Source organism: Haliotis rufescens, unplaced genomic scaffold (genome assembly GCF_023055435.1).
Source record: "Haliotis rufescens isolate VD_foot unplaced genomic scaffold, xgHalRufe1.0.p SCAF_6, whole genome shotgun sequence".
Classification (NCBI taxonomy): Eukaryota; Metazoa; Mollusca; class Gastropoda; order Lepetellida; family Haliotidae; genus Haliotis; species Haliotis rufescens.
The window spans coordinates 17,927,075-17,951,079 of record NW_025964334.1 but is presented as its reverse complement, the minus strand read 5'-3'; the positions used below and the strand labels follow the sequence as shown (position 1 = coordinate 17,951,079).

Genomic DNA, 24,005 nt, shown 5'->3' with positions numbered 1-24,005 from the left:
GTACCTACATAACATGGTATATTACATGAAACCTTACAGTTCTGGTGTACACTCAGAAAATCAACACATTTTTGCCCAACTTCTGTAGTTGGTGTTGAATCAATTCCAAAGAGTTATATCACGGCGTGTCAGCTTCATGTGGGAGGAAACCCCAAAGCGATGCAGGTTTTAGACGTTTACCACTTCGGTGAAACCCAAGAGCACGGGTATGGTGCTGACAAACCTAGAAACATAATCGGGGCGGACCGGGATTCGAAGCCACAATTATAGGTTTCTGGCGTGTCCAAGGGACGCAACTCTGCATGGCAAACTCCGGCGCCTTAGTCAACTGGGCCACCCGTGCCCCTCGTACTTGGATGATGTTTGATATCATAAGAGCCCCTTGTTGACCCACCAGCGTGAGAAGCTAACATGTTTAGTCCACTAGTCCTTATAATTATAACATAAAGCAAAACCCTTAAAAATGGCAATTTCCTACAAGTCCCAATGATACCTTAACAACTTGAAAACTTTAAATTTTAAAGTTGTGGAAAATATGTTCAAATGGCTGACAAGCCTTTTTCCCCCTTAAAACTGCAAGATTTGGACTTCTGACATGTTCAAGGAGACGTGCATGACTAAAATAAGTGAAAAAGGCAGATTTTAAAAACTTCAAATGAAAATCTAAGTACTATATATGAGCAAGTCTGTTAGCCAAGATGAATTATTTTTACTACGTTTGTAATGTTTGTATGTATCATCTTCAATGAAAATCTGCTTGTGTCAAACACTAGCTCATGTACAAATATTAACACTGCATCATGAAACCTCTACAATCAGCCTTTTAGACATACTGTATCCTCACCCATGCATTTAGCATTGTTTACTGTCGTCCTAAACATGCAATTGTTGAAAGAAATAAGTTTAGTTTCTCATTCACATATCTGATGATCTTCATAAGAATACTGCCGTGAAGATCCGTGATAGAATAGGTCTGCAGCAACCCATGCTTGTCGTAAGAAGTGACTTATGGTATCAGGTGGTCAGACTCGCTGACTTGGTTGATGCACGTCATCATATCACAGTTGCGTGGATCGATGCTCATAATGTCAATCACTGGATTGTCTGGTCCAGACTCGGTTATTTACAGACCATCTTCATACAGCTGTAATATTGCTGAGTGCGGAATTAAACAACAAACAAACAAACCAAAAAACAAACTACCCATGTATCAAAAAGGGCCCTGATCCTAGCTACCTTGTCCTCAGTAACATACATAAGACGTCTGTTCATCAAGTGACATCACTTCTAATTGGGGCCAATCTCACCTGGTAAGGTGTGCAGCATTCTGGGCTACGGCCATTTGCCTGACAGCACCTTCTACAGATCACAACGCTCCACAGGACCCTGCAAGAGGAAACACAACAATGAAACATATTTGTCCAGTGGCCTGTACAGGAACACATTGATCATAGCGAGACTATGCACAAGCTCATCCAAGTTTAATGGTAACCGATATCCTACGCTGCCTGAATCTACTTACTGTCTATCATTTGAGGTCACTCAAGTCATGTCAGTCATCATGTTTCTCTGACTGAATCAAGTTATAGATAAATCAATCTCAGCACAATGACTATCTCTGTGTTATTTAAGCAGAGTCTTGACAGCCCGATTGCTTTGAAGAAAATAGACCCTAGTTATCAATCTTAAGTAACAACAGCCAATGCTTGTCTTACTCGAAATGGTTTAATCAATAATTTTAATTTACTTGTTCATGGTCTTTTCTTGACCTAAAATAAAATAAAAATTAAAGGAAATTAGGTTTGTACCCTTCAGATATATCAAAAGACATTTTCAATTCAAAGAATAGCCTCAATCCTTTTTTCATTAAGTTCCCTGCAACTGAACATCAGTGTTTGACACAATTGTTTGTTTGTTTGTTTAACGCCGCACTCAGCAATATTCCAGCTATATGATGGCGGTCTGTAAATAATCAAGTCTGGACCAGACAATCCAGTGATTGACATCATGAGCATCGATCAAGACAATTGGGATATGATGACGTGCATCAACCAAGTCAGAGAGCCTGACAACCTGATCCCATTAGTCGCCTCTTACGACAAGCATCATAAGTCACCTTTTACGACAAGCATAGTCACCTTTAACAGCAAGCATAGTTGCTGAAGACCTATTCTACTCCAGATCTTCACATATCAAAAGGAATGTAGCTCATGGAGAAATGACATTTGCCGGGGATGAAAGATGGATTAGTGTGAGTATTGTTCTTGTGGCACACTTAAATGTCAAAGGACACTTCTAAACATCTTTATGAGAGGCACACTTCACAGAAAATACATTTCCATCCTTGAACACTGACCTTTATACAATCCTGACCATCTAAAGCTCCTCACAGAGCATGCATATTAAACGAAAAAATCTTTAAAATAAGAATTAAACCAGTCCTTGCCTCACAGTAATGGAGATAAATTCAAATACTAGCTTACCCAGGTTTATATAAGATCTGCTTCAATAATTACTTATGTTAGGTTTCACTTAAACTTAAGAATTAAGAACAGATTTATGACAAGAACTATCACGTCTCTGAAATAAAAAAATGTAAGTTTGATCCAGAAATCAATTCATTTTTCATTACCTACTGAAAGCTAAATGTAATTATTAAACAGTCGACTAAGGAAACATACTCCATAATACTAAGAGAGTGATAACCCCAACACACACAACATCAAATATCGCTGTCCTTGCTGGAATTTTTACTCAACTGCCCACTAAAAGGCCAAAGTTTGCAAAGGTCAAAGTATCATAATGAAATAAGAAGCATGGTAAGTGGGCCTGATGGTTGTGATGATGTTAAAGGGAGCTAGGATCTGGTTATTTGGCAGTCCCCTCAACATGGATACAAGTACCTCATAAAACCTTGTCTACTGCTTGTGGGACAATACACAGATGTATTGTTTGATAAGCATGACAGGAGCAGTCAACATTCGCCGCCACAAGCCATCAATCAACAGAGATCAAGGCTATTTCATCCCATCTACATGATCTACCTACTATGAACCCATTAAGCAATAATCACTTATCCTGTTTAATTGGCTTCATGTCCCATTGGCTTCCACCAATGTGTTCCCTGTCCATCGTGTTGTGACAGTATTATCCTTCTGTTGTCAACACTTACTCATGTTATCCCACTCAAGTTAGTCTGTCTTACAGACCCTGATACAAATATATATCAAATACAGCCCATGCAAGTCTATACTGTTTGGCAAGTCTAGATTACTGCAGTATCTGAAAATGAAGAGAGTTACTGGGTTCTCTTTTATAATATTTTTTATTAAGATAACTGAACAACTGTTTTTTCTGTACGAAATGTTCATTTCAGAGACTAGATGTTAGTCTCATGTATGCAATTGTTGTTACTGTTAATCCTCCACCTACTATGTGTATTCTGTACAATGTCCCTCATTCAGTCTTGATTGACAAGGATCTATACCAAAACGCAGCGTTAGAAATTGGCACTAGTCCTGTAGCCCTTACCAAATTACCCAATAGTAAAGGTATCCTAAGGACTAGTAGAAATTGGTCCATTTTAGGGGTTTTCCTCCATGTTATCATTGTAAGGACTAGTTGACTAAAACTGTTAGCTTCTAACCCTGAAACGTCGCTTTTTACAGAATTAAAGAAGTTGTTATCCATAAAATTGTGTCTACGTTGCAATACACTGACACATATCACGTCACAAACTAAGTGAAGAATATTGATTTTAACCTTAACTGTTTGCTTCAATAACTGTTTCACCAAACACTAATTAGTAGTGAAAACTGTAAATTGTCAGTGTGCCAGGTATTAAGCCATCCTGTTTGTGGAAGCGATGGGTTACGCACCACAGGTAAGAGCACAAGCAAGTATGTGTATCGTGATACGTATCGGATCGTGAGCAAGGTATTCCTGATATGTACCGGAGCGCACCGTTGGTGTATCGCCCCATCCCAGCCCTATAAAAATATGTCTCCTAGTCACAGATTTACTGGATCCATCTTATTTGAGTCGAGGTTCAAAATTATAACTTTTTTGTGATCCAAGGCATGAACATGAGATCCCAGACGGGCAACATGTGGAATGCTTTGCTTGATTCCCATGAATTTTATTGATGTCATATTATTGTACATGCTCCTAGGCCTAGTACAGATGGGGATGTCAAAGTTAGACTGAAGAAAATCTACCACTGACACCCTGAAGTTTGAGAGTTTTAATATTTCTTACTAGGAATGATTGTCAGTTATATATAACAGGAGGCATCAGAATATGACAAATCTCCCCCACCCCGGTAAAAAAACTCGAAAGAACCAATCATCTGACTGTTTACCCGATCCCGTTAGTCGCCTCTTACGACAAGCATAGTCGCCTTTTACGGCAAGCATGGGTTGCTAAAGACCTATGCTAACCCGGATCTTCACAGGTCAAGTCATCAGAAGATAAATCACCCAGTCCCCACAAATTTTGAAAGATGAAATCATCTGACAGTTACTTTAAGTCCAACTTGATGAGAGAATTTCTATCTTATCTGTCTGTCCATATACAAGAGTAGTTATTGAGCTATCAAAACAATACCATGGAATTGGGATTCTGAAATTTCTCTGTCAGGTACACACCTCTATGAACAGAGTCAAAATCAAACATTTTTCCATGGAAACAGAAAAAAATATAAAATTCTGAAAATCCATTAATAGCAAAAGGCACCAGTTCACAACATGGTCTTTGTGTGTGCACAGTTTCAAGAAAGTGTACCTATTAATTTTAGAGATACGGTCCAGACAAACACACCACTATGAACAGGGTCAAATTCAAACTTGTTGCCATGGAAACAGGAAAAATATTTGTTTTTATAAAATTACTAAATAGCAAAAGGCACCACTTCAGCACCTGGTTTAATACTTGTACCCAAAAAATGTTGAAAAGTTTTTTAGTTCTGCTCTGGCAACTACACCTACCTCTGTTTCAGCTGCCGTTTCAACTTGTTTCCATGGAAACAGGGAAAAATCAATTTTGAAAAATTCCTAAATAGCAGTGAGTGAGTGAGTATGGTTTTACGCCCTTTTTAGCAATATTCCAGCAATATCACGGCGGGGGACACCAGAAATGGGCTTCACACATTGTACCCATGTCGGGAATTGAACCCGGGTATTCGGCATGACGAGCAAACGCTTTAACCACTAGGCTACCCGACCGCCCTTAATAGCAAATGTCACCACTTCAGCCCTTGGTTAATACATGTACCAGGTTTGGATGGAAAGTCTTTCACGGTTTCAAGTTGTGTTCCGGAAACAACACCTACCCTCCCCCACTTTTGAGTCTAAGTACAAATTGTTTCCATGAAAATGAAGAAAAATAAAAATGCCCCAAATCTGTAAATAGCAAAAGGCACCACTTCAGGATCTGTTTGATATATTTGACAATTTTCGTTGAAAGTTATTGAACGGTTTTCAAATTGTGCTCTGAAAACCAAAAGATTACAGCAGTCAGATGGAATTTTCATAAATTTTTATAAATTAAACAGTGTTAGAAATTAGCAGTAGTCCTGTAGTACGTGCCAAACTGCCCAATAGTTAAGGTATCACAAGGACGAGTAGAAATTTGCCATTTTTCAGGGTTTTGAGCAGCTAAATGTTATCATTATAAGGACTAGTGGACTAAATGTGTTAGTTTCTAGCACTGTTAAATGATTCAAACAACCACACATTTTCTGTGTCCCACAAGAATCTCAATGATGTAAATTAACTGCATCTATTCTCAGTTTGTTGGAGTATAGGATGCTATGTTTTGTGTGTAGCGAAACCCTGACCAGTGTCGATGTTATAATTTACATCAATTTAGAAGTACTAGTAATTGATTTCTGCAGGGGCAACGTCTCACGTCACACAGTCTAGAACAAAACAGAAAATGGGAAACAGTGCATGAAGCAGTGATAGAAACTAACAGTTTTGGCCCACTAGTCCTCATAATGATAACATATAGGAAAACCCTTAAAATGGGCAAATTTCTACTGGTCCTTATTATACCTTAACTATTGGCAGTTTGGCAAGGACTACAGGACAAGTGCCAATTTCTAACGTTGCATGAAGCATATTGACTTTCAGCCAGGTGAGCTAAACTAATTAATTTATTCCATCCACTAAAAAAGGTAATGCTTTTGTGCACTATTCACTGCAGTAAAGTTCATGAATATGATAGCTCCATTCAAATCAATCAATAAATCAATACAGATAAGCAAGCGGAAAAGGTTACACTCAGCAATTACAGACATTATTGTTAAACTATTTGGTACTCACATTCCGATGCTGACAATCCAAAATTAATTGGGTAATGGAGATTTAATTTACGTATTTAAAGCAGATACACAGCTTACTATTTGGAGCATGGCTTTCCCCAACTGCTTATGAAACAATTCATACATCTTGGGTTGCAGATCTCAGATAGTATCAGGAATGTAACTGGTACATATTGAAAATTGATATGATAATGCCAATCATTATGAAGCTATCCTGAAAATACTTTGTTGGGCAAAGAAACGAGTCATCAGAAGGTTTAGTTTGGTTTGTTGTTGCCGCACTTAGCAATGACGGCGGTCTGTAAATGATCAAGTTTGGACCAGACAATCCAGTGACTGATGTCATAAGCATAGATCCAAGCAATTGGGATTGATGACATGCTCCAACCAGGTCAGAGAGCCTGACCACCCGATCCCGTTAGTCGCCTTTTACGACAAGCATAGTCGCCTTTTACGGCAAGCATGGGTTGCTGAAGACCTATTCTAACCCGGATCTTCACAGGTCGAGTCATCAGAAGAAGACAAATCACCCAGTCCCCACAAATTTTGAAAGAAGAAATCATCTGACAGTTACTTTAAGTCCAACATGATGAGAGAATTTCTATCTAATCTGTCTGTCCATATACAAGAGTAGTTATTGAGCTATCAAAACAATACAATGGAATTAGGATTCGGAACTTTGAAGTATCTATGTCAAGTACACACCACTATGAACAGAATCAAAATCAAAGCATTCCTGAAAAGCTTACCAGGTTTGGAGGAAAAATCTTTCAGATTTTCAAGTTGTGCTTTGGAAACCTACTCCTCCCTTTTGAAACCAAGTCCAAATTATTTCCAAGGAAATTGAGAAAAATAAACATGCCAAAAATCTGCAAATAGCAAAATGCACCACTTCAGGATCTGTTTGATACATATAGTTTATACCATGTTTTATTGAAAAATAATGAAAATTTTTCGTGTTACGCTCCGGAAACATAATGATTGCAGACGGACGGACAGATGAGGTATCGACTATATCCCACAGCATTATATGCCGGGGAGATAAAAAGCTACACTCAAGACAGGTTATCATGGAAACAGGAGAGCGACACGCCCACATCCTGCCACAAAGCTCCAATATCTATTGAAGAGTTATATTCTTCAGCTCTGGATTGTGGCATTGCAGCATCAGATTCTATGAGAAAGGTTTGCAACAAAATCACCAGCAGACCCATCACCACCATTTCCTGAATGTCCAAAATATTCCAATCAGAAATCAGATGGTGCCAAATCTGGTGAATATGGAGTATGTTCAATGAGTTGAAAGCCAATGTCATTCAGTGCAGCTATGACGACAACACACATGTGCATTGTCCAGCCGGAACAACACATCCTTAGCGATGTTTAGCCTTGACATTCACAGAGAGCTGCCAGAGCAAATTTGCATAATACTGGTCATTAACGGTCTGACCTTCTGGAGGTAGTCCACCAGTAGGAATCCTTTGGAATCACAGAAAGTCAATGCTGTCACCTTGCTAGCTGATTGAACAGACTTCGAAGGAGAAGACGTTAAATAGCCCCCGGCTAGCAGGCTAGTGTTAATTTCTAACCCTGAAAATACATGAGATGAGTTGGATGATTGACGACTCACCACATGTGACGTAGCCTATACATTTGGCATCACTCATAATAATAATAGGCCAATAATCTAATAGCCACTAAACAGGTACCTAACCCTAATGATTGCAAAGATAGGGTTGATAGATCGTAAGGGGGATCCAAGGGCAAGGATAGAGTTTGGGTAATCTAATAGCCACTAAACAGGTACCTAACCCTAATTATCGTAATGGGGTGATTGATCATAAAGAGGATCCAATGGCTAAGGATAGAGTTTGGGGTAACCTGCCCTAACACTGGCGACATTTGGATGTGTTCAGTGCCAATATAATATACCTAATAAACTGCACTGCTGTGCATAATGATGAAAATTAATGAAACTAACAAATAATATATAATATTAGTTCCCATTTACAATCATTTTAGCCACTAGAATTATGAAAAAAAACGAAATAAAAAATATGTTGAAAATATATATTGCTTTCATAAACTGGCCACAAACTATTAAAAAATTTCAACATTGCTGGACTTATTCAACGACATTGCGTGTAGAGATGGTAGATAACTGAGAGGAGCATATGCACACTCAATGATTAAGTCTGTCATGAATTCTTCAGATCTATCACTGTGATAAATCTCACTTAAACATGTTAAACATCTTAGATACATATTTTTGGGGCTTTAATACTTTGATTAAAAAGTATATGTCAATTTGTACGAATTCATGGCTTTTCAAGCTGGTTTGGTGCTTTTCAAGATTGACACTGAAAATCAAGGCTTTTCAAGAGACACCTTAGAATTCAAGGCTTCAAACTCACTTGGCCCAAGACACATCATAATACAGCTGGCTTATGGAATAATCTTGTCAGGTGCTTTCTACGAGATCTAGTAGCCTTTATCTCAAATCAAAAGGTTTGTAAGTCCTGTCACACAAAACAGAGTATTCCATCGATAAAAATGGTACATCAGTTAGTTCTAAAGACATCAATAATTCCGACACATTTATTTACATATCAGTATTAGGTTACGATGTAAAATTGATACGGACATGTTATCAAAGTTTTATAACACCAACTCCCGAGTCCATAACAACGGCCAATTATCAAACGACAGATGGAAAAGTCAGTTACCAATTGCTGAATAGGTGCAGAGAGATGTCGATGTATCACGTTCCAATTAGTTTCTTCAACAATCATAACGTATACACAGGCTGTTTTCAGATATTCAACAAGAATTCTGCCCTGTCTGTCGCAAAGGACGCAACACCGCCATTTTGGAATGCAAGGTACAGACATGCGCAATAGAATATCCGGTCGGAAATGACGTGTATCAATAGCGCGGGAAGTTGTGTCATTTTAATGTTTACAAAATCGCATGTGTGAATTTGTATCCCAGTTTAACACATTCAGTTAGCTCGTTAAAGAGGGAGTCATCCATGCCTCCAAAACGCAGACAAAAATCTGGTAAGACGCTGTTTAATTTCCAACAGGAACGCACAGGATACTCGAAATCTCTTGCAGAATTATTGCTTGTCATAGCTGAACGACAAATTTGGATCGGGTTTGGATCATTGATTGCATGTCAATGTACCCGGATGTAATGTTACTCATAATGTCACGCACTGGTTTGTCAAGCCGATCATGGGTAGTCAGTTATTTACTGGCTGCAGTGCTATATAGCAGTGGAATATAGATGACTGTTGTTTTTTTCAAAACAATAACAGATGGACTATGCATCTTGCCGAGGCAAAGGAGTTAACTGACTATAAACAGATAAAAGATAAACGATAAAAGTCCAGTTTCCACCCTTAGTGAAATATAGGCTGGAGTTACAATTTTGGCGGACTAACGAGTCTATGCATTGTCTAATAAAAATTGTGCAACAAACTCAGCATCCCGTTCATAAACAACAGTGACTGCGGTATTTGCAGAGCATGTGCCGTCAACTGGGCGTCGCCAGATATTTTCCAGATCTTTTTTGTCGTTAAGGTGCTCAAGTGATTTGATGCTCTTCGCAAGAGTTTTATTATAACAAAGATCTTGATTATCAATCAGATCGTCTTGACTGGGCGCTGCCATATTGTTTGAAGCAAATGCAAATGATATGAGAGGTGGAATCTGATTGGTCAGGAGGAGGGACATATAGAAGGGACATAACTCGTAATAGCCACTGGTGGCGCTACCATCAAGCTACTAAATTCCAGCCTAGTTCGGCAAGGGTGGAAACTGGACTTTTACAGTCAGTTGACTCCCTTGCATCAGAAGATAGGACTATGAAGCTTTGAATAACATTTGGTAAGCAGTAAGACTTCCATCCGTATCCCTTCTCAAAAATGTATATCATTAAAAGGGATTGAGCAGCAATGCATGGGGCCTATAACTTTTGGAGGGTGGATACGGGCGAAAGTCTTGCCACAAATGAGATTGTTTCATGGTGGAATTTTCCTTGCATCAAATTTTTAAATGTGCAGCAAAGGATTATTATCTTGGCTTTAGTAAACTATGTTTTATTTTGGAGATTCTCTTTCAGAAGTAAACTAAAACAAATAGGAAATCTGTTCTAATGGTGTTAAGCATCGTTTCGTTTTCCATCCCAGAGAATGAGAAGCCGAAGAAGTCCAAGTCAGAAACTGCACCACCAGAAGTCTTCACTCATTGGTTGATGAAGTCAGAGCCAGAGACCCGCATGGAGAAAGGAGTTGACATGAAGGTCAGGGTCACACATTTAGAAAGAGTTGCCATGAACGTCAGGGTCACACATTCAGAAAGGGGTTGCCATGAAGGTCAGGGTCACACATTCAGAAAGGGTTGCCATGAACGTCAGGGTCACACATTTAGAAAAGGTTGCCATGAATGTCAGGGTCACACATTCAGAAAGGGGTTGCCATGAATGTCAGGGTCACACATTCAGAAAGGGGTTGCCATGAATGTCAGGGTCACACATTCAGAAAGGGGTTGCCATGAAGGTCAGGGTCACACATTCAGAAAGGGGTTGCCATGAATGTCAGGGTCACACATTCAGAAAGGGGTTGCCATGAAGGTCAGGGACACACATTCAGAAAGGGGTTGCCATGAACGTCAGGGTCACACATTCAGAAAGGGGTTGCCATGAAGGTCAGGGTCACACATTCACAAAGGGGCCACTATGAAGTTCAGGGTCACACATTCAGAAAGGGGTTGCCATGAAGGTCAGGGTCACACATTCAGACCATGAATGTCAGGGTCACACATTCAGAAAGGGGTTGCCGTGAAGGTCAGGGTCACACATTTAGAAAGAGGTTGCCAGGGTCACACATTCAGAAAGGGGCCGCCATGAAGGTCAGGGTCACTTATTCAGAAAGGGTTGTCATGAAGTTCAGGGTCACACATTCAGAAAGGGGTTTCCATGAAGGTCAGGGTCACACATTCAGAAAGGGGCTGCCATGAATATCAGGGTCACACATTCAGAAAGAGGTTGCCATGAAGGTCAGGGTCACTTATTCAGAAAGGGGTGCCATGAATGTCAGGGTTATACATTCAGAAAGGGGTTGCCATGAAGTAAGGGTCATACATTCAGAAAGGGGTTGCCATGAATTTCAGGGTCATACATTCAGAAAGGGGTTGCCATGAAGTTAGGGTTAGATATGGAGAAAGGCGTTGCCATGAATGTCAGGGTCACACATTCAGAAAGGGGTTGCCATGAAGGTCAGGGTCACTTATTCTGAAAGGGGTGCCATGAATGTCAGGGTCATACATTCAGAAAGGGGTTGCCATGAAGTAAGGGTCATACATTCAGAAAGGGGTTGCCATGAATTTCAGGGTCATACATTCAGAAAGGGGTTGCCATGAAGTTCGGGTTAGATATGGAGAAAGGCGTTGCCATGAATGTCAGGGTCACACATTCAGAAAGGGGTTACCATGAAGTTAGGGTCATACATTCAGAAAGGGGTTGCCATGAATTTCAGGGTCATACATTCAGAAAGGGGTTGCCATGAATTTCAGGGTCACACATTCAGAAAGGGGTTGCCAAGAAGTTAGGGTCACACATTCAGAAAGGGGTTGCCAAGAAGTTAGGGTTAAATATGGAGAAAGAAGGTGACATGAAAATAATGGTCACAAATGGAGGTATGAGTGGATGTCAAAGTTGGATTACATATGGGGAATGCTGTGAAAATTTGGTCTTCAGCAAACCGTGCTTGTAAGAAGCGACTATGCTGGTCGTAAGAGGCGACTAATGGGATTGGGTGATCAGACTTGCTGACTTTGTTGATGCATGTCATTGAATTTCAATTGTGTAGATCGATGCTCATGATGTCAATCACTGGATTGCCTGGCCCAGACTTGATTATTTTCAGACTGCCGTCATTGAACTCGAATATCGCTGTCAGGTAACAGCAGGTCAGGTGACATGATATAGAGAAAGGAGATGATGTGATGGTTAGGGTCATGCCTAAAGGAGTTGGTATGATCTCATTATCTTCAGATCTTTAACTCTGATGTGATACCTCTCTGTATGAATACTGTAAATCTTGAAATTAACGTGAGTGTGAATTAAATATGAAAAAACCGAGTGGTCTTTGTTCTCATTAATGAAACTTAACATTTATGTCTCCAAACGACTTTCAACAATAAGACGGCCTCACTGCACACTTTGGACAGCTGAAATACCAACTTGAATATAAACACAAACACAGTTTATTGAGCAGCAGTATAGTATATAACAATGTCATTCAACGAATAGGAATTACACAATAAGCATCCGGTGAGTTATCACAGCTGGGGTCAAGAGTTCTACCCACTCGTGTCAAACTAGGGATCATTGACTACTCCAAACAGTGAACTGTTATTTTATTGCCTTTGAACGTCCTTCATGCCAATCAACAGAATAAACAAATGAACTGTGTGTTGTAAGGAAATCACTGTCTGTTGGTATTACGGAAGTGCTTTACTCAGTGCTAATAGCGGCCCTATTTGGTGTTTGGTTGGATTAAGGTAAGGATATGCATCATTCCACTGGGTATGGGGTGGAGGGAGTCACACTGATTTTGAGTTCCATTTTTGGCTAAGGGCTAGTCGTATTAATTTGGAGGTGCATTAATTTCAAGATTTACAGTATGTGAACCTTGACAGAACGTTGACAAAATTGGGCTCTTGGGCCAGGGTTTTATATAATTTAATAACCTAACAAGACAGTCAGGCAGGTGACCAATAACTGTAGCATGCCTATCTTCAAGGTTACCTGCCCACATTCAGACAATATTGAATTTAATGTATCCTTGCGTACCGTTTCTAGCCCCTAAGAATTATTTCTGATTATGTACGTGTCTTAATATCAATCCCATTACACTAAAATTAAGACTAGACTGACCAATGAAAGCATATTTACTTCCTTTCATCCACTGTTAATAATGGATTGCTGTCAACTGTATGAGACAAATACTGCCCTAATTCGGTTGAAATACTGCAAACAATTACTTGAGAATCTTCGAGGAGTTGTGATAAAACTGAATACGTAAGTAGTTTTAAAATTATCTGCCAGACATTAGGAGGTGATGAAAATTTCATGCAGCCTGACAAAAAGGTCACCAGCCGCAAGCAGACAGTTATTTTGGACACTTGTCTTGAGCCACTGAATACATGAAACTTGGAACAGAATGTTGGCTGTCGGTTGGGTTTTTTTCATCTGTCATTGGCTATATTTGTTTTGATCCTACAGATCATCTGTCATATTATTGATTACCGCCACTCGCCCATCTTCCCGGGGCAAGGGAGTTACCTCAGGGCTCCAGATAAAGGCTGTATCTGCGTATGTACAGAGGAAAATATGCATGATACGGTGGGGATAATTTAGAAAACGTATCAGATACGCTTCACAGCTAGAGGTACGGTCTAACACTCATTTACAGACATATTTCCCCAAAATTATATTCTGATTTATAAACAGGGTATGTTCTTAAACCTGGTGCGCTCTTTATTCCCCCCAAAAACGCTGTGTAGATGCCTGAGTGAGTGAGTGAGTTGGGTTTAACACCGCTTTTAACACTATTCCAGTTATATCACGGCGTGTCAGCTTAATGTGGGAGGAAAGCCCGAAGTGATGCAGTTCTCAGGCGTTTACCACTTCGGTGAAACCCACAAGCACGGGTATGGTGCTGAGAAACCTAGAAACATAATCGGGGTGAAGTAGATGCCTGAGATGGGGTGCACATTATACAGGCCATCATTGGTTCTGATGTTTTTTCCCCAGCACAAAGACGTTACCTTGAGCATGTAACACCAGAAATACCTTGTCAACAAATCCGTACTGAAGTACGGAAATTAATCATGTAATATTATTACACTGACTGGTTACAAAAAGTGTTCATTGTACATCTGGACTAAAGTTTGTAACCTATTTTATTAATTTTACTCCAGATTTCATTCAATATTGTTTACATTAATTTCACCGAAATCATGTGTGAAGTGATTAATAGATCACATTACTAACCATGATTTACAGCAACCACAGTCAGATTACCGTTATTGACACCTTGAAACGACTTTAGTTGACAGAAGAGAATAGATACATATATCATTCGCTTCCAACAAAATGCGGCAAAACAACCTGATTGATAATCAAAATCTATGATAATGTTATGATAATATGGGTCTTCCTTCGCCAAGTGCATCAAATCAAGTGAGCACCTTGATTAAAAACATGAAAAGATTGGGAAACTATCTAGTGACGCCATGTTGGCAGTTCTCATGCTTTGCAAATCCTGCAGTTGACCGAAATCTGCACGTCATGACCACGACTGACATGTTTTCAGTTTGGCCTGGAGGACCTGAAGAAATGCCCTGACCAGACTGCATGCTGGGATGGAGTGCGAAACTATCAGGTGAGTCAGAGCGGTGTTAACAGTGTGATAATGCTGGTAATGATTGATTGCTACCTGATACGGGGCGGTCGGGTAGCCTTGTGGTTGAAGCGTTCGCTCGTCACGCCGAAGACCCGGGTTTGAATCCCGACATGGGTACAATGTGTGAAGCCCATTCTGGTGATATTGCTGGAATATTGCTAAAAGCCGCGTAAAACCAAACTCACTCACTCACTTTTCAACATGATGACTAAACTGCAAGTGTTCCCCAAGTTGGCACTATGTTATGCTCATGTTGGCATCTACGTAGAACTGACCCTGTCAGGATTCTGGGTCAGATTAGGTGTACCTGATTGTGTTAACATGAAAGCTGGTACCTTGCGTTGTTACTCCGACTGGGAATGAAGTTCACTCGCAAATTTGTTTGTCAGTTGTATTATATTCCTGTATTTATTTTCAGGCCCGGAACTTCATGCGAGACCAGATGCGTATGGGGCAGTCTGCCTTCTTTTACCACAGCAACTGTAAGGAGCCTGGCATTGCCGGAGTGATGCAGGTAGGAGGATAGTTGTCTGGGGATAGACCTGAAGTGTATTTGTTTAGGGAGCCTGGCATTGCCGGAGTGATGCAGGTAGGAGGATAGTTGTCTGGGAATAGACATGAAGTGTATTTGTTTAGGGAGCCTGGCATTGCTGGGTTGATGCAGGTAGGAGGATAGTTGTCTGGGAATAGCCCTGAAGTGTATTTGTTCAGGGAGCCTGGCATTGCCGGGTTGATGCAGGTAGGAGGATAGTTGTCTGGGGATAGACCTGAAGTGTATTTGTTTAGGGAGCCTGGCATTGCCGGAGTGATGCAGGTAGGAGGATAGTTGTCTGGGAATAGACATGAAGTGTATTTGTTTAGGGAGCCTGGCATTGCCGGAGTGATGCAGGTAGGAGGATAGTTGTCTGGGAATAGACCTGAAGTGTATTTGTTTAGGGAGCCTGGCATTGCCGGAGTGATGCAGGTAGGAGGATAGTTGTCTGGGAATAGCCCTAAAGTGTATTTGTTTAGGGAGCCTGGCATTGCCGGGTTGATGCAGGTAGGAGGATAGTTGTCTTGGAATAGACCTGAAGTGTATTTGTTAAGGGAGTTTAAGTTGCTTATTGACTGGATAATTGTTTGGTTTAGTTGACTGGATAAGTGATGGGTTTAGTTGACTGGATAAGTAGTGGGTTTAATTAACATGACAAGTGGTGGGTTTAATTGACTGGATAAGTGGTGGGTTTAACTGACTGGATAAGTGATGGGTTTAATTGACTGGATAAGTGGTGGGTTTAACTGACTGGATAAGTGGTGGGTTTAACTGACTGGATAAGTGGTAGGTTTAAATGAATGGCTAATGTATGGTTTAATTGACTGGATAAAGTCGTGGGTTTAATTGACTGGATAAGTGGTGGGTTTAACTGACTGGATAAGTGGTGGGTTTAACAGACTTGATAATTGTTGGGTTTAACTGACTGGATAAGTGGTGGGTTTAACTGACTGGATAAGTGGTGGGTTTAACTGATTGGATAAGTGGTGGGTTTAACTGACTGGATAAGTGGTAGGTTTAAATGAATGGCTGAATGTATGGTTTAATTGACTGGATAAAGTGGTGGGTTTAATTGACTGGATAAGTGGTGGGTTTAATTAACTGGATAAGTGGTGGGTTTAACTGACTGGATAAGTGGTGGGTTTAACTGACTGGATAATTGTTGGGTTTAACTGACTGGATAAGTGGTGGGTTTAACTGACTGGATAAGTGGTGGGTTTAATTGACTGGATAAGTGGTGGGTTTAACTGACTGGATAAGTGGTGGGTTTAATTGACTGGATAAATGGTGGGTTTTCAAGATGCAGTGTGGAGCTGCTTCTTATGGTGGTCCTGATCTGTTGGCAGATAGTGAGGGAGAGCTACCCGGACCACACCCAGTTTGATAAGAAGGACGTCCACTATGACAGGTGAGGAGGAGCTGGTAGGGTGGGAAATGTTTGGACATGAACTTGGTTAGAGGCTAGAGACTTGGTGCATGTGTAGAGGCTGTACCTGTCAGCATCATGCATGCACGAATACGGTGTTAGTGTTGGGCGTCTCAACGTGTGTGATTCCCATGCACCCTTTTGAGTTGAGTTGATTGGTTCAGCTGTGGCATATGGCCCTATGACGTATGGGTAGCATTATGCAGATGCCTGTTTCAATGAATGCTCGTTCAACCCGTGACGAAACAGGTCTGGTTGTTGATGAAATATAGTGACAGCTAAATAGACAGATTTTTTTTTCATGCACCGATGTTCTTTAAATGTAATATCCAGTTATGTATGACTGTTTAATAATCTCACACCAACTTTGACTGGAGTAGGTCCGATAGTTTTTCAGATATTGTAGTAACGTCGGTACCTTAAATTACCTTCCAGACTATAGTGTACTTGTGGGATGATTAAATGCAAGACTACTCCTTGTACATTCGACATCCCACCATTACTGCATCTTTAAATATAACTCATGAATATCTCAGTGGTTAAAGCATCAGCTTATCACACCAATGGCCCAGGGTTTGACCCCCATGAAGATTCGGGGTAGAAAAAGTCTTCAGCAACCCATGCTTGCTGTAACAGGCGACCTTGGTTGTTGTAAGAGGCGACTAACGGGATCGGGTGGTCAGTCTCGCTGACTTTGTTGATGCATGTCATTATATCCCAACTGAACCCGATTTGTCAAACAAACAGAATGTGATGCTCATTTTTGACATCCCTAATAACTGATGCTTGTTGAAAGAAGTAACTGAACAAACTGGGTAATCAGACTCAATGATCAGGCTCAATTACTTTGTTGATTGCTTGTCTTGGACCCCAAAGGCATTGGACATAACTCCCAACATTAGTCATTGGTTTGTCTGGTCCAGGTTTGATTGCTTCACACAACCCTGTGATATAGCTGGCATTATGTTTACTGTAGCGTAAAACAAAAAAAATGATGGCGATGATAGTTGGCCTGTAAGATTGGGTGGTCAGGCTCGCTGACTTGATTGATGCATGTCATCGATCCCAATTGCATGGATCGATGCTCATGATGTAAATCACTGGATTGTCTGGTCCAGACTCGATTATTTTACAGACCGCCATCTTATAGCTGGAATATTGCTGGGTGCGGCGTTAAACAACAAACAAACACTCGCTCACTCACTCACTCACTCACTCACTCACTCACTCACTCACTCACTCACTCATTCACTCAAACTCACCCACTCACTCACTCACTGTTTCCCAGCAAGGCCAGCACAGATGACCCTCGCTGGTTCATGGTGGACGTGAAGTACAACAGGGCCCTGAAGAGATTCATCTCACTGGCTGAGTTGAAGGCCATACACCAGGAACACAAGCAGAAGGGGGGGCCACTTCGGGACGTGGCTCTCTTCACCAGGGCCAGACTGTCAGTGCAACCTCTGAGAGAAGGTACGACCCAATCATCTCTCTATTCCCAGTCATCCACCTTCATAACATGATCTACTCTTGTCTCTCACACAGACCCTGAAACAAGTAAATCGGAAACGTTCCAATGAAGCCCGCAACAGACATTGTGGCGTGGCAATTTATATTTAAATGTTCAAACATGTTATTATTATCAGAAACAGGATACGTTCATCCAAACTTCTGTTCATGTTTGTCCAAATAAGTACTATAATATACTATATCTTAAATTTTCTCCACAATCAAGTCCTGCATGTATATATCGCCAGTTCTGTATGTTAAGCTGGTTCTGTATATGTGTAAAGCCAGTTCTGTATGCATGTAAAGCCAGTTCTGTATGCATGTAAAGCCGGTTCTCCATGTATGTACAGCCACTTCTGCATGTAGGTACAACCACTTCTGCATGTAGGTATAGCTTGTTCTGCATGTAGGTATAGCCAATTCTGCATGTATAGTCAGTTTTGCATGTAGGTATAGCCAGTTCTGCACGTAGGTACAACCACTTCTGCATGTAGGTATAGTTTGTTCTGCATGTAGGTATAGCCAATTCTGCATGTATAGTCAGTTTTGCATGTAGGTATAGCCAGTTCTGCACGTAGGTACAACCACTTCTGCATGTAGGTATAGCTTGTTCTGCATGTAGGTATAGCCAATTCTGCATGTATAGCCAGTTTTGCATGTAGGTATAGCCGGTTCTGCATGTAGGTATAGCCAGTTCTGCACGTAGGTACAATCACTTCTGCATGTAGGTATAGCTTGTTCTACATGTAGGTATAGCCAATTCTGCATGTATAGCCAGTTTTGCATGTATGTATAGCCGGTTCTGCATGTATGTATAGCCAGTTCTGCACGTAGGTACAACCACTTCTGCATGTAGGTATAGCTTGTTCTGCATGTAGGTATAGCCAATTCTGCATGTATAGCCAGTTTTGCATGTATGTATAGCCGGTTCTGCATGCATGTATAGCCAGTTCTGCATGTAGGTACAGCGACTTCTGCATGTAGGTATAGCTCTGTCTGCATGTAGGTGTAGCCAGTTTTGCATGTATGTATAGCCAGTTCTGTATGTTTAGCTGGTTCTATGTATATAAAGCCAGTTCTGCATGTATGTATAGCCGGCTCAGCATGTAGGTATAGCCAGTTCTGCAAGTAGGTGTAGCCAGTTCTGCAAGTAGGTGTAGCCAGTACTGCATGTAGGTATAGCCAATTCTGCATGTATGTATAGCCAATTCTGCATGTATTTAAAGCAAGTTCTGCATATAGGTATTGCCACTTCTGCATGTAGGTACAGCCAATTCTGCATGTACAAGCGTAGGTATAGCCAGTTTTGTATGTATGTATAGTCAGTTCTGCATGTAGGTATAGCTGGTTCTGTATGTAGGTATTGTCAGTTCTGCATGTGCCAATATGTATTTTTGTGGTGGTGGTTCTTCAGAAACTGCTATTTCTTGTGTTTTTTGCAAGGATCGAATATATTAATCCAGGAAAGTAAGCTACAGAGCTCTAATTGTTTTATTCAAATCCCAGATTTTCTCATATTATGATCCCAGGTGTGTCAGTCCCCTGCCTCAACCCATCCACACAAACACCTATCGATCCATCCATCCACCCACCCACCCACCCACCCACCCATCCATCCATCCATCCATCCATCCACCCACTCACCCATCCATCCACCCAACCACCCACCTACCCATCAATCCATCCATCCATCCATCCATCCATCCACCAACCACCCATCCACCCACCCACCCACTCACCCACTCACCCATCCATCCACCCAACCACCCACCTACCCATCAATCCATCCATCAACCCATCCATCCATCCACCCACTCACCCATCCATCCACCCAACCACCCACCTACCCATCAATCCATCCATCCATCCACCACCCATCCACCCACCCATCCAGCCATCCATCCACCCATCCATCCATCCATCCACCCATCCATCCATCAATCAACCCACCCATCCATCCACCCACCCATCCATCCACCATCCACCCACCCACCCACTCATCCATCCACCCAACCCCCACCTCCCCATCCATCCACCCACCCATCCATCCACCCACTCACCCACCCATCCATCAATCCATCCATCCACCCATCCATCCATCCATCCACCCATCCATCCATCCGCCCACCCATCCATCCATCCATCCATCCACCCACCCATCCATCCACCCACCTATCCATCCATCCATCCACCCATCCATCCATCCGCCCACCCATCCATCCATCCATCCATCCATCCATCTGCCCACCCATCCATCCATCCACCCACCCACCCAACCACCCACCTACCCATCAATCCATCCATCCACCCATCCATCCATCCACCCACCCATCCACCCAACCACCCACCTACCCACCCATCCACTCACCAACCCATCCATCCATCCACCCACCCATCCATCCACCCATCCATCCACCCATCCAACCATCCACCCACCCATCACCCTACCATCCATCCACCCACCCATCCATCCATCCACCACTCATCCACCCATCCATCCATCCATCCACCCACCCACCCACCCATGCCTGCAGTCTTCAGCATGATGGAAAACGTACAGCCTGTGTCACATAATTTCCTTCCACATTTACATGATCAAGCTGACACACCCTGATATACAAGTGAAACCCTCTCACGCTGCACATGTGTTCTGTTGGCAGAGGAGTGGCAGTTTATTCTTTCATTGGAAGACCAGGAGGAAGGGAGCTAACTCTTGTCAGCTCTGTCACCTGACAGCCGGCTGGGAAACCAAGGCACAACCAACTGCCGAGTCAAGCAGTGTCTCCTCAACAGTTTAACTATGCTAAGACCGGCTGAGAATGCCCAGTCCAGACATTGTGAAATCTGTAAGTAAAAGGTGAATATGCTTGTCGTAGGAGGCGACTAACGGGATCGGGTGGTCAGACTTGCTGACTTGTGGTGATGCATGTCATCGTATCCCAATTACATTGATCGATGCTAATGAGATCAGTCACTGGATTGTGTGGTTAAGCAACAAACAAACAAAGAAAAAAGTCTTGAACCCATGTGCCTTGTGGAAATACCTGCCTAATATACATACGACAGTGATCATGTTGATACTCCAGGTGGCTGCAGGTAGTGTTTGTTTGTTGTTTAATGCCTCACTCAGCAATCTACAGCTATATGACTGCGGTCGGTAAATAATCAAGTCTGGACCAGAAAATTCTGTGATTGACATCTTGAGCATTGATACACACAATTGCGATACGATGACATGCATCAACCAAGTCAGCAAGCCTGACCACCCGATCCCGTTAGGTACCTCTTACGACAAGAATAGTCGCCTTTTGAGCAAGAATGGGTGACCGAAGACCTCGTCTAATCCGGATCTTCACGGGTTGCAAGGAGCCAGTTGGAGCACCATGGAACAGTTACAAAAGATGTCATGACATTACCAAATTTGGTATGTAACTGTCAATAGCATTGTAAGCAAAACAAATGTCAGGAAATTACAGGTCACAATTTAAGGCAATGGCAAATTATGTTGAAATGTGTAGTAAACTCTTCTTAACTTTTTTTCAGCTGTATGCATTGTATATTACTCAAAACAAGTTTAGGATCACCCTTATTTTAAAACATTAGTATAGTTAATCTGTCATGCCATCACTTAAGAACCCATGCTTGCCGTAAAAGGCGACTATGCTTGTTGTAAGAAGCGACTTGGTTGATGCATTTAATAGTACTCCATTTACATGGATCGATGCTCATGATGTCAATCACTGGATTGTCTGGTTCAGACTCGATTATTTACAGACCGCCGTCATAGAGCTGGAATATTGCTGAGTGCGGCAATAAATAACAAACAAACATATTACAGGGTTCACAAAAGTAATTTTCTGACATGGGACCTTTATGGGAGAATTTTGAATATTCCAGAGGTACGCCCATACAGCACAATGTTAAAATGCCCCATTGTATTTGAAAATGTGGGCCTTTTTTTCAAATTTAGGGGCTAAAAGCACAAGGTCCCACCCTAGAATTACCCCTGATATTAACTATAGTAATATGAAATAACTGGGTGATCCCTAACTATTTTTGAGTAGTATAGTTATGAAAGCCTGAAATTGTAACGTGAAAACGTGAAGTTAGACAGTTGTGAGAAAAGTTAATCAACTCCAAGTCTGATGTGAGGAAAAGTAAGATAACGGAGATAAAGAAGAGAATCCAAAACCACTCCCAGTCAGAATTAATATCGTTATTGATCATGATCAAATAGTCAGGGCTTTAAGTCTCCCCTGGCGTTATCAATCTAAGGTTCTGTCATAAGTATGTCTCTGTAGACCCTAGTTGTCTTAGCTTAAAGTTGTAAGTTGTTCACTCACTGTAAAAAGTCCCCAGCACCTGAAAGAGAGTCTATATTTGGTCACATGTGGCCAACTTGGTGACTTGATTTGGAACATGTAATGTTGCTCATGATATCAACCACTGGTTCTGTCATAAGTATGTCTCTGTAGACCCCGGTTGTCTTAGCTTAAAGTTGTAAGTTGTTCACTCACTGTAAAAAGTCCCCTCTTTCAGGTGAAAGAGAGTCTATATTTGGTCACATGTGGCCAACTTGGTGACTTGATTTGGAACATGTAATGTTGCTCATGATATCAACCACTGGTTCTGTCATAAGTATGTCTCTGTAGACCCCGGTTGTCTTAGCTTAAAGTTGTAAGTTGTTCACTCACTGTAAAAAGTCCCCAGCACCTGAAAGAGAGTCTATATTTGGTCACATGTGGCCAACTTGGTGACTTGATTTGGAACATGTAATGTTGCTCATGATATCAACCACTGGTTTGTCAGTATTGATTATTTAACGCCCACCATGACACAGCTGGAATATTACTGATTACAGCTGGAAACAAAAGACTAAATCAAAACGATACAAGAATTGATAGAAAAAACTTAGTTCTCAGGCTCTAACCTTCTATTTCTGCTATAAAACATTCATATTTAAGACACATAAAAGCCACCAATCTGCAATCTTTCGTAGTAAAGAATCTATTGTTTTTAGGCTTACAATGATATGCAGATTATTGTGACACTATCCATAAAATATATTTCAATCAATTTGAAGTTTGTTCTTTATTAGATATATGCAATTGGGATATGATGACATGCATCAACCAAGTCAGGGAGCCTGGCCACCCAATCGTGGTCACCTCTTAGGGCAAGCATGGGTTGCTGAAGACACAAGCATGGGTTGCTGAAGACACAACCATGGCATATCAATATGTGCGATAGTCCAACCATATTCAGCGCAGGAAAGTGGACATGGTGTGGCAAGGGTGGAAACAAAATTTAGATAAAAAGGCTGGTAGACCCGCTTGCCTCAGGAAGATGACCTCGACCTTTCAGTTCTAACCTGGACCGGTGAAGATCAGATCTTCAGCAACCCATGCTTGCTGCAAAAGGTGACTATTCCTGTAAGAGGCAACTAACGGGATCAGGCGGTCAGGCAGGCTGACTTGGTTGATGCATGTCATCGTATCCCAATGGTGTGGATCGATACTCATGATGTCAATCACTGGATTGCCTGGTCCAAACTCGATTATTTACAGACCGTCGTCATAGAGCTGGAATATTGCTGAGTGGCATTAATCAACAAACAAACAAACAAACAAACAGTTCTAATCTGAAACATAAACTGATCTTGCCGTTGGAGCTTTAATCTCAGAGAGGGGGGGTACGAGTGGCCCAGTCGTCTAAGGCGCCGCGATTCGCTGTGCAGAGTCGC

The 24,005-nt window shown here is 41.5% G+C and overlaps 2 protein-coding genes across 3 annotated transcripts in view; one reads left to right on the top strand and one right to left on the bottom strand.

The window, feature by feature from the left end:
* The window catches only part of LOC124140553, a 32,890-nt gene extending 23,695 nt beyond the window's left edge, over positions 1 to 9,195 (bottom strand). For both annotated transcript variants that reach the window (XM_048385858.1, XM_046508186.2), the window contains exons 1-2: positions 9,049 to 9,195; positions 1,308 to 1,386 (exon numbers count right to left, since the gene is read on the bottom strand). In XM_048385858.1, coding sequence (XP_048241815.1) covers positions 1,308 to 1,342 — 35 coding nt within the window. In that variant the 5' untranslated portion in view covers positions 1,343 to 1,386; positions 9,049 to 9,195. The remainder of the gene's footprint in view (positions 1 to 1,307; positions 1,387 to 9,048) is intronic.
* A 37-nt stretch (positions 9,196 to 9,232) lies between these two features.
* Positions 9,233 to 23,338, top strand: LOC124140589 (thymocyte nuclear protein 1-like). Its single transcript, XM_048386313.1, has 7 exons — positions 9,233 to 9,381; positions 10,515 to 10,627; positions 14,706 to 14,774; positions 15,214 to 15,309; positions 16,674 to 16,735; positions 18,042 to 18,226; positions 20,923 to 23,338. Exons 1-7 carry the CDS (start codon positions 9,354 to 9,356, stop codon positions 20,970 to 20,972), a joined length of 603 nt encoding a protein of 200 aa, XP_048242270.1. The 5' UTR covers positions 9,233 to 9,353; the 3' UTR covers positions 20,973 to 23,338.
* The last annotated feature ends 667 nt before the right edge of the window (positions 23,339 to 24,005 follow it).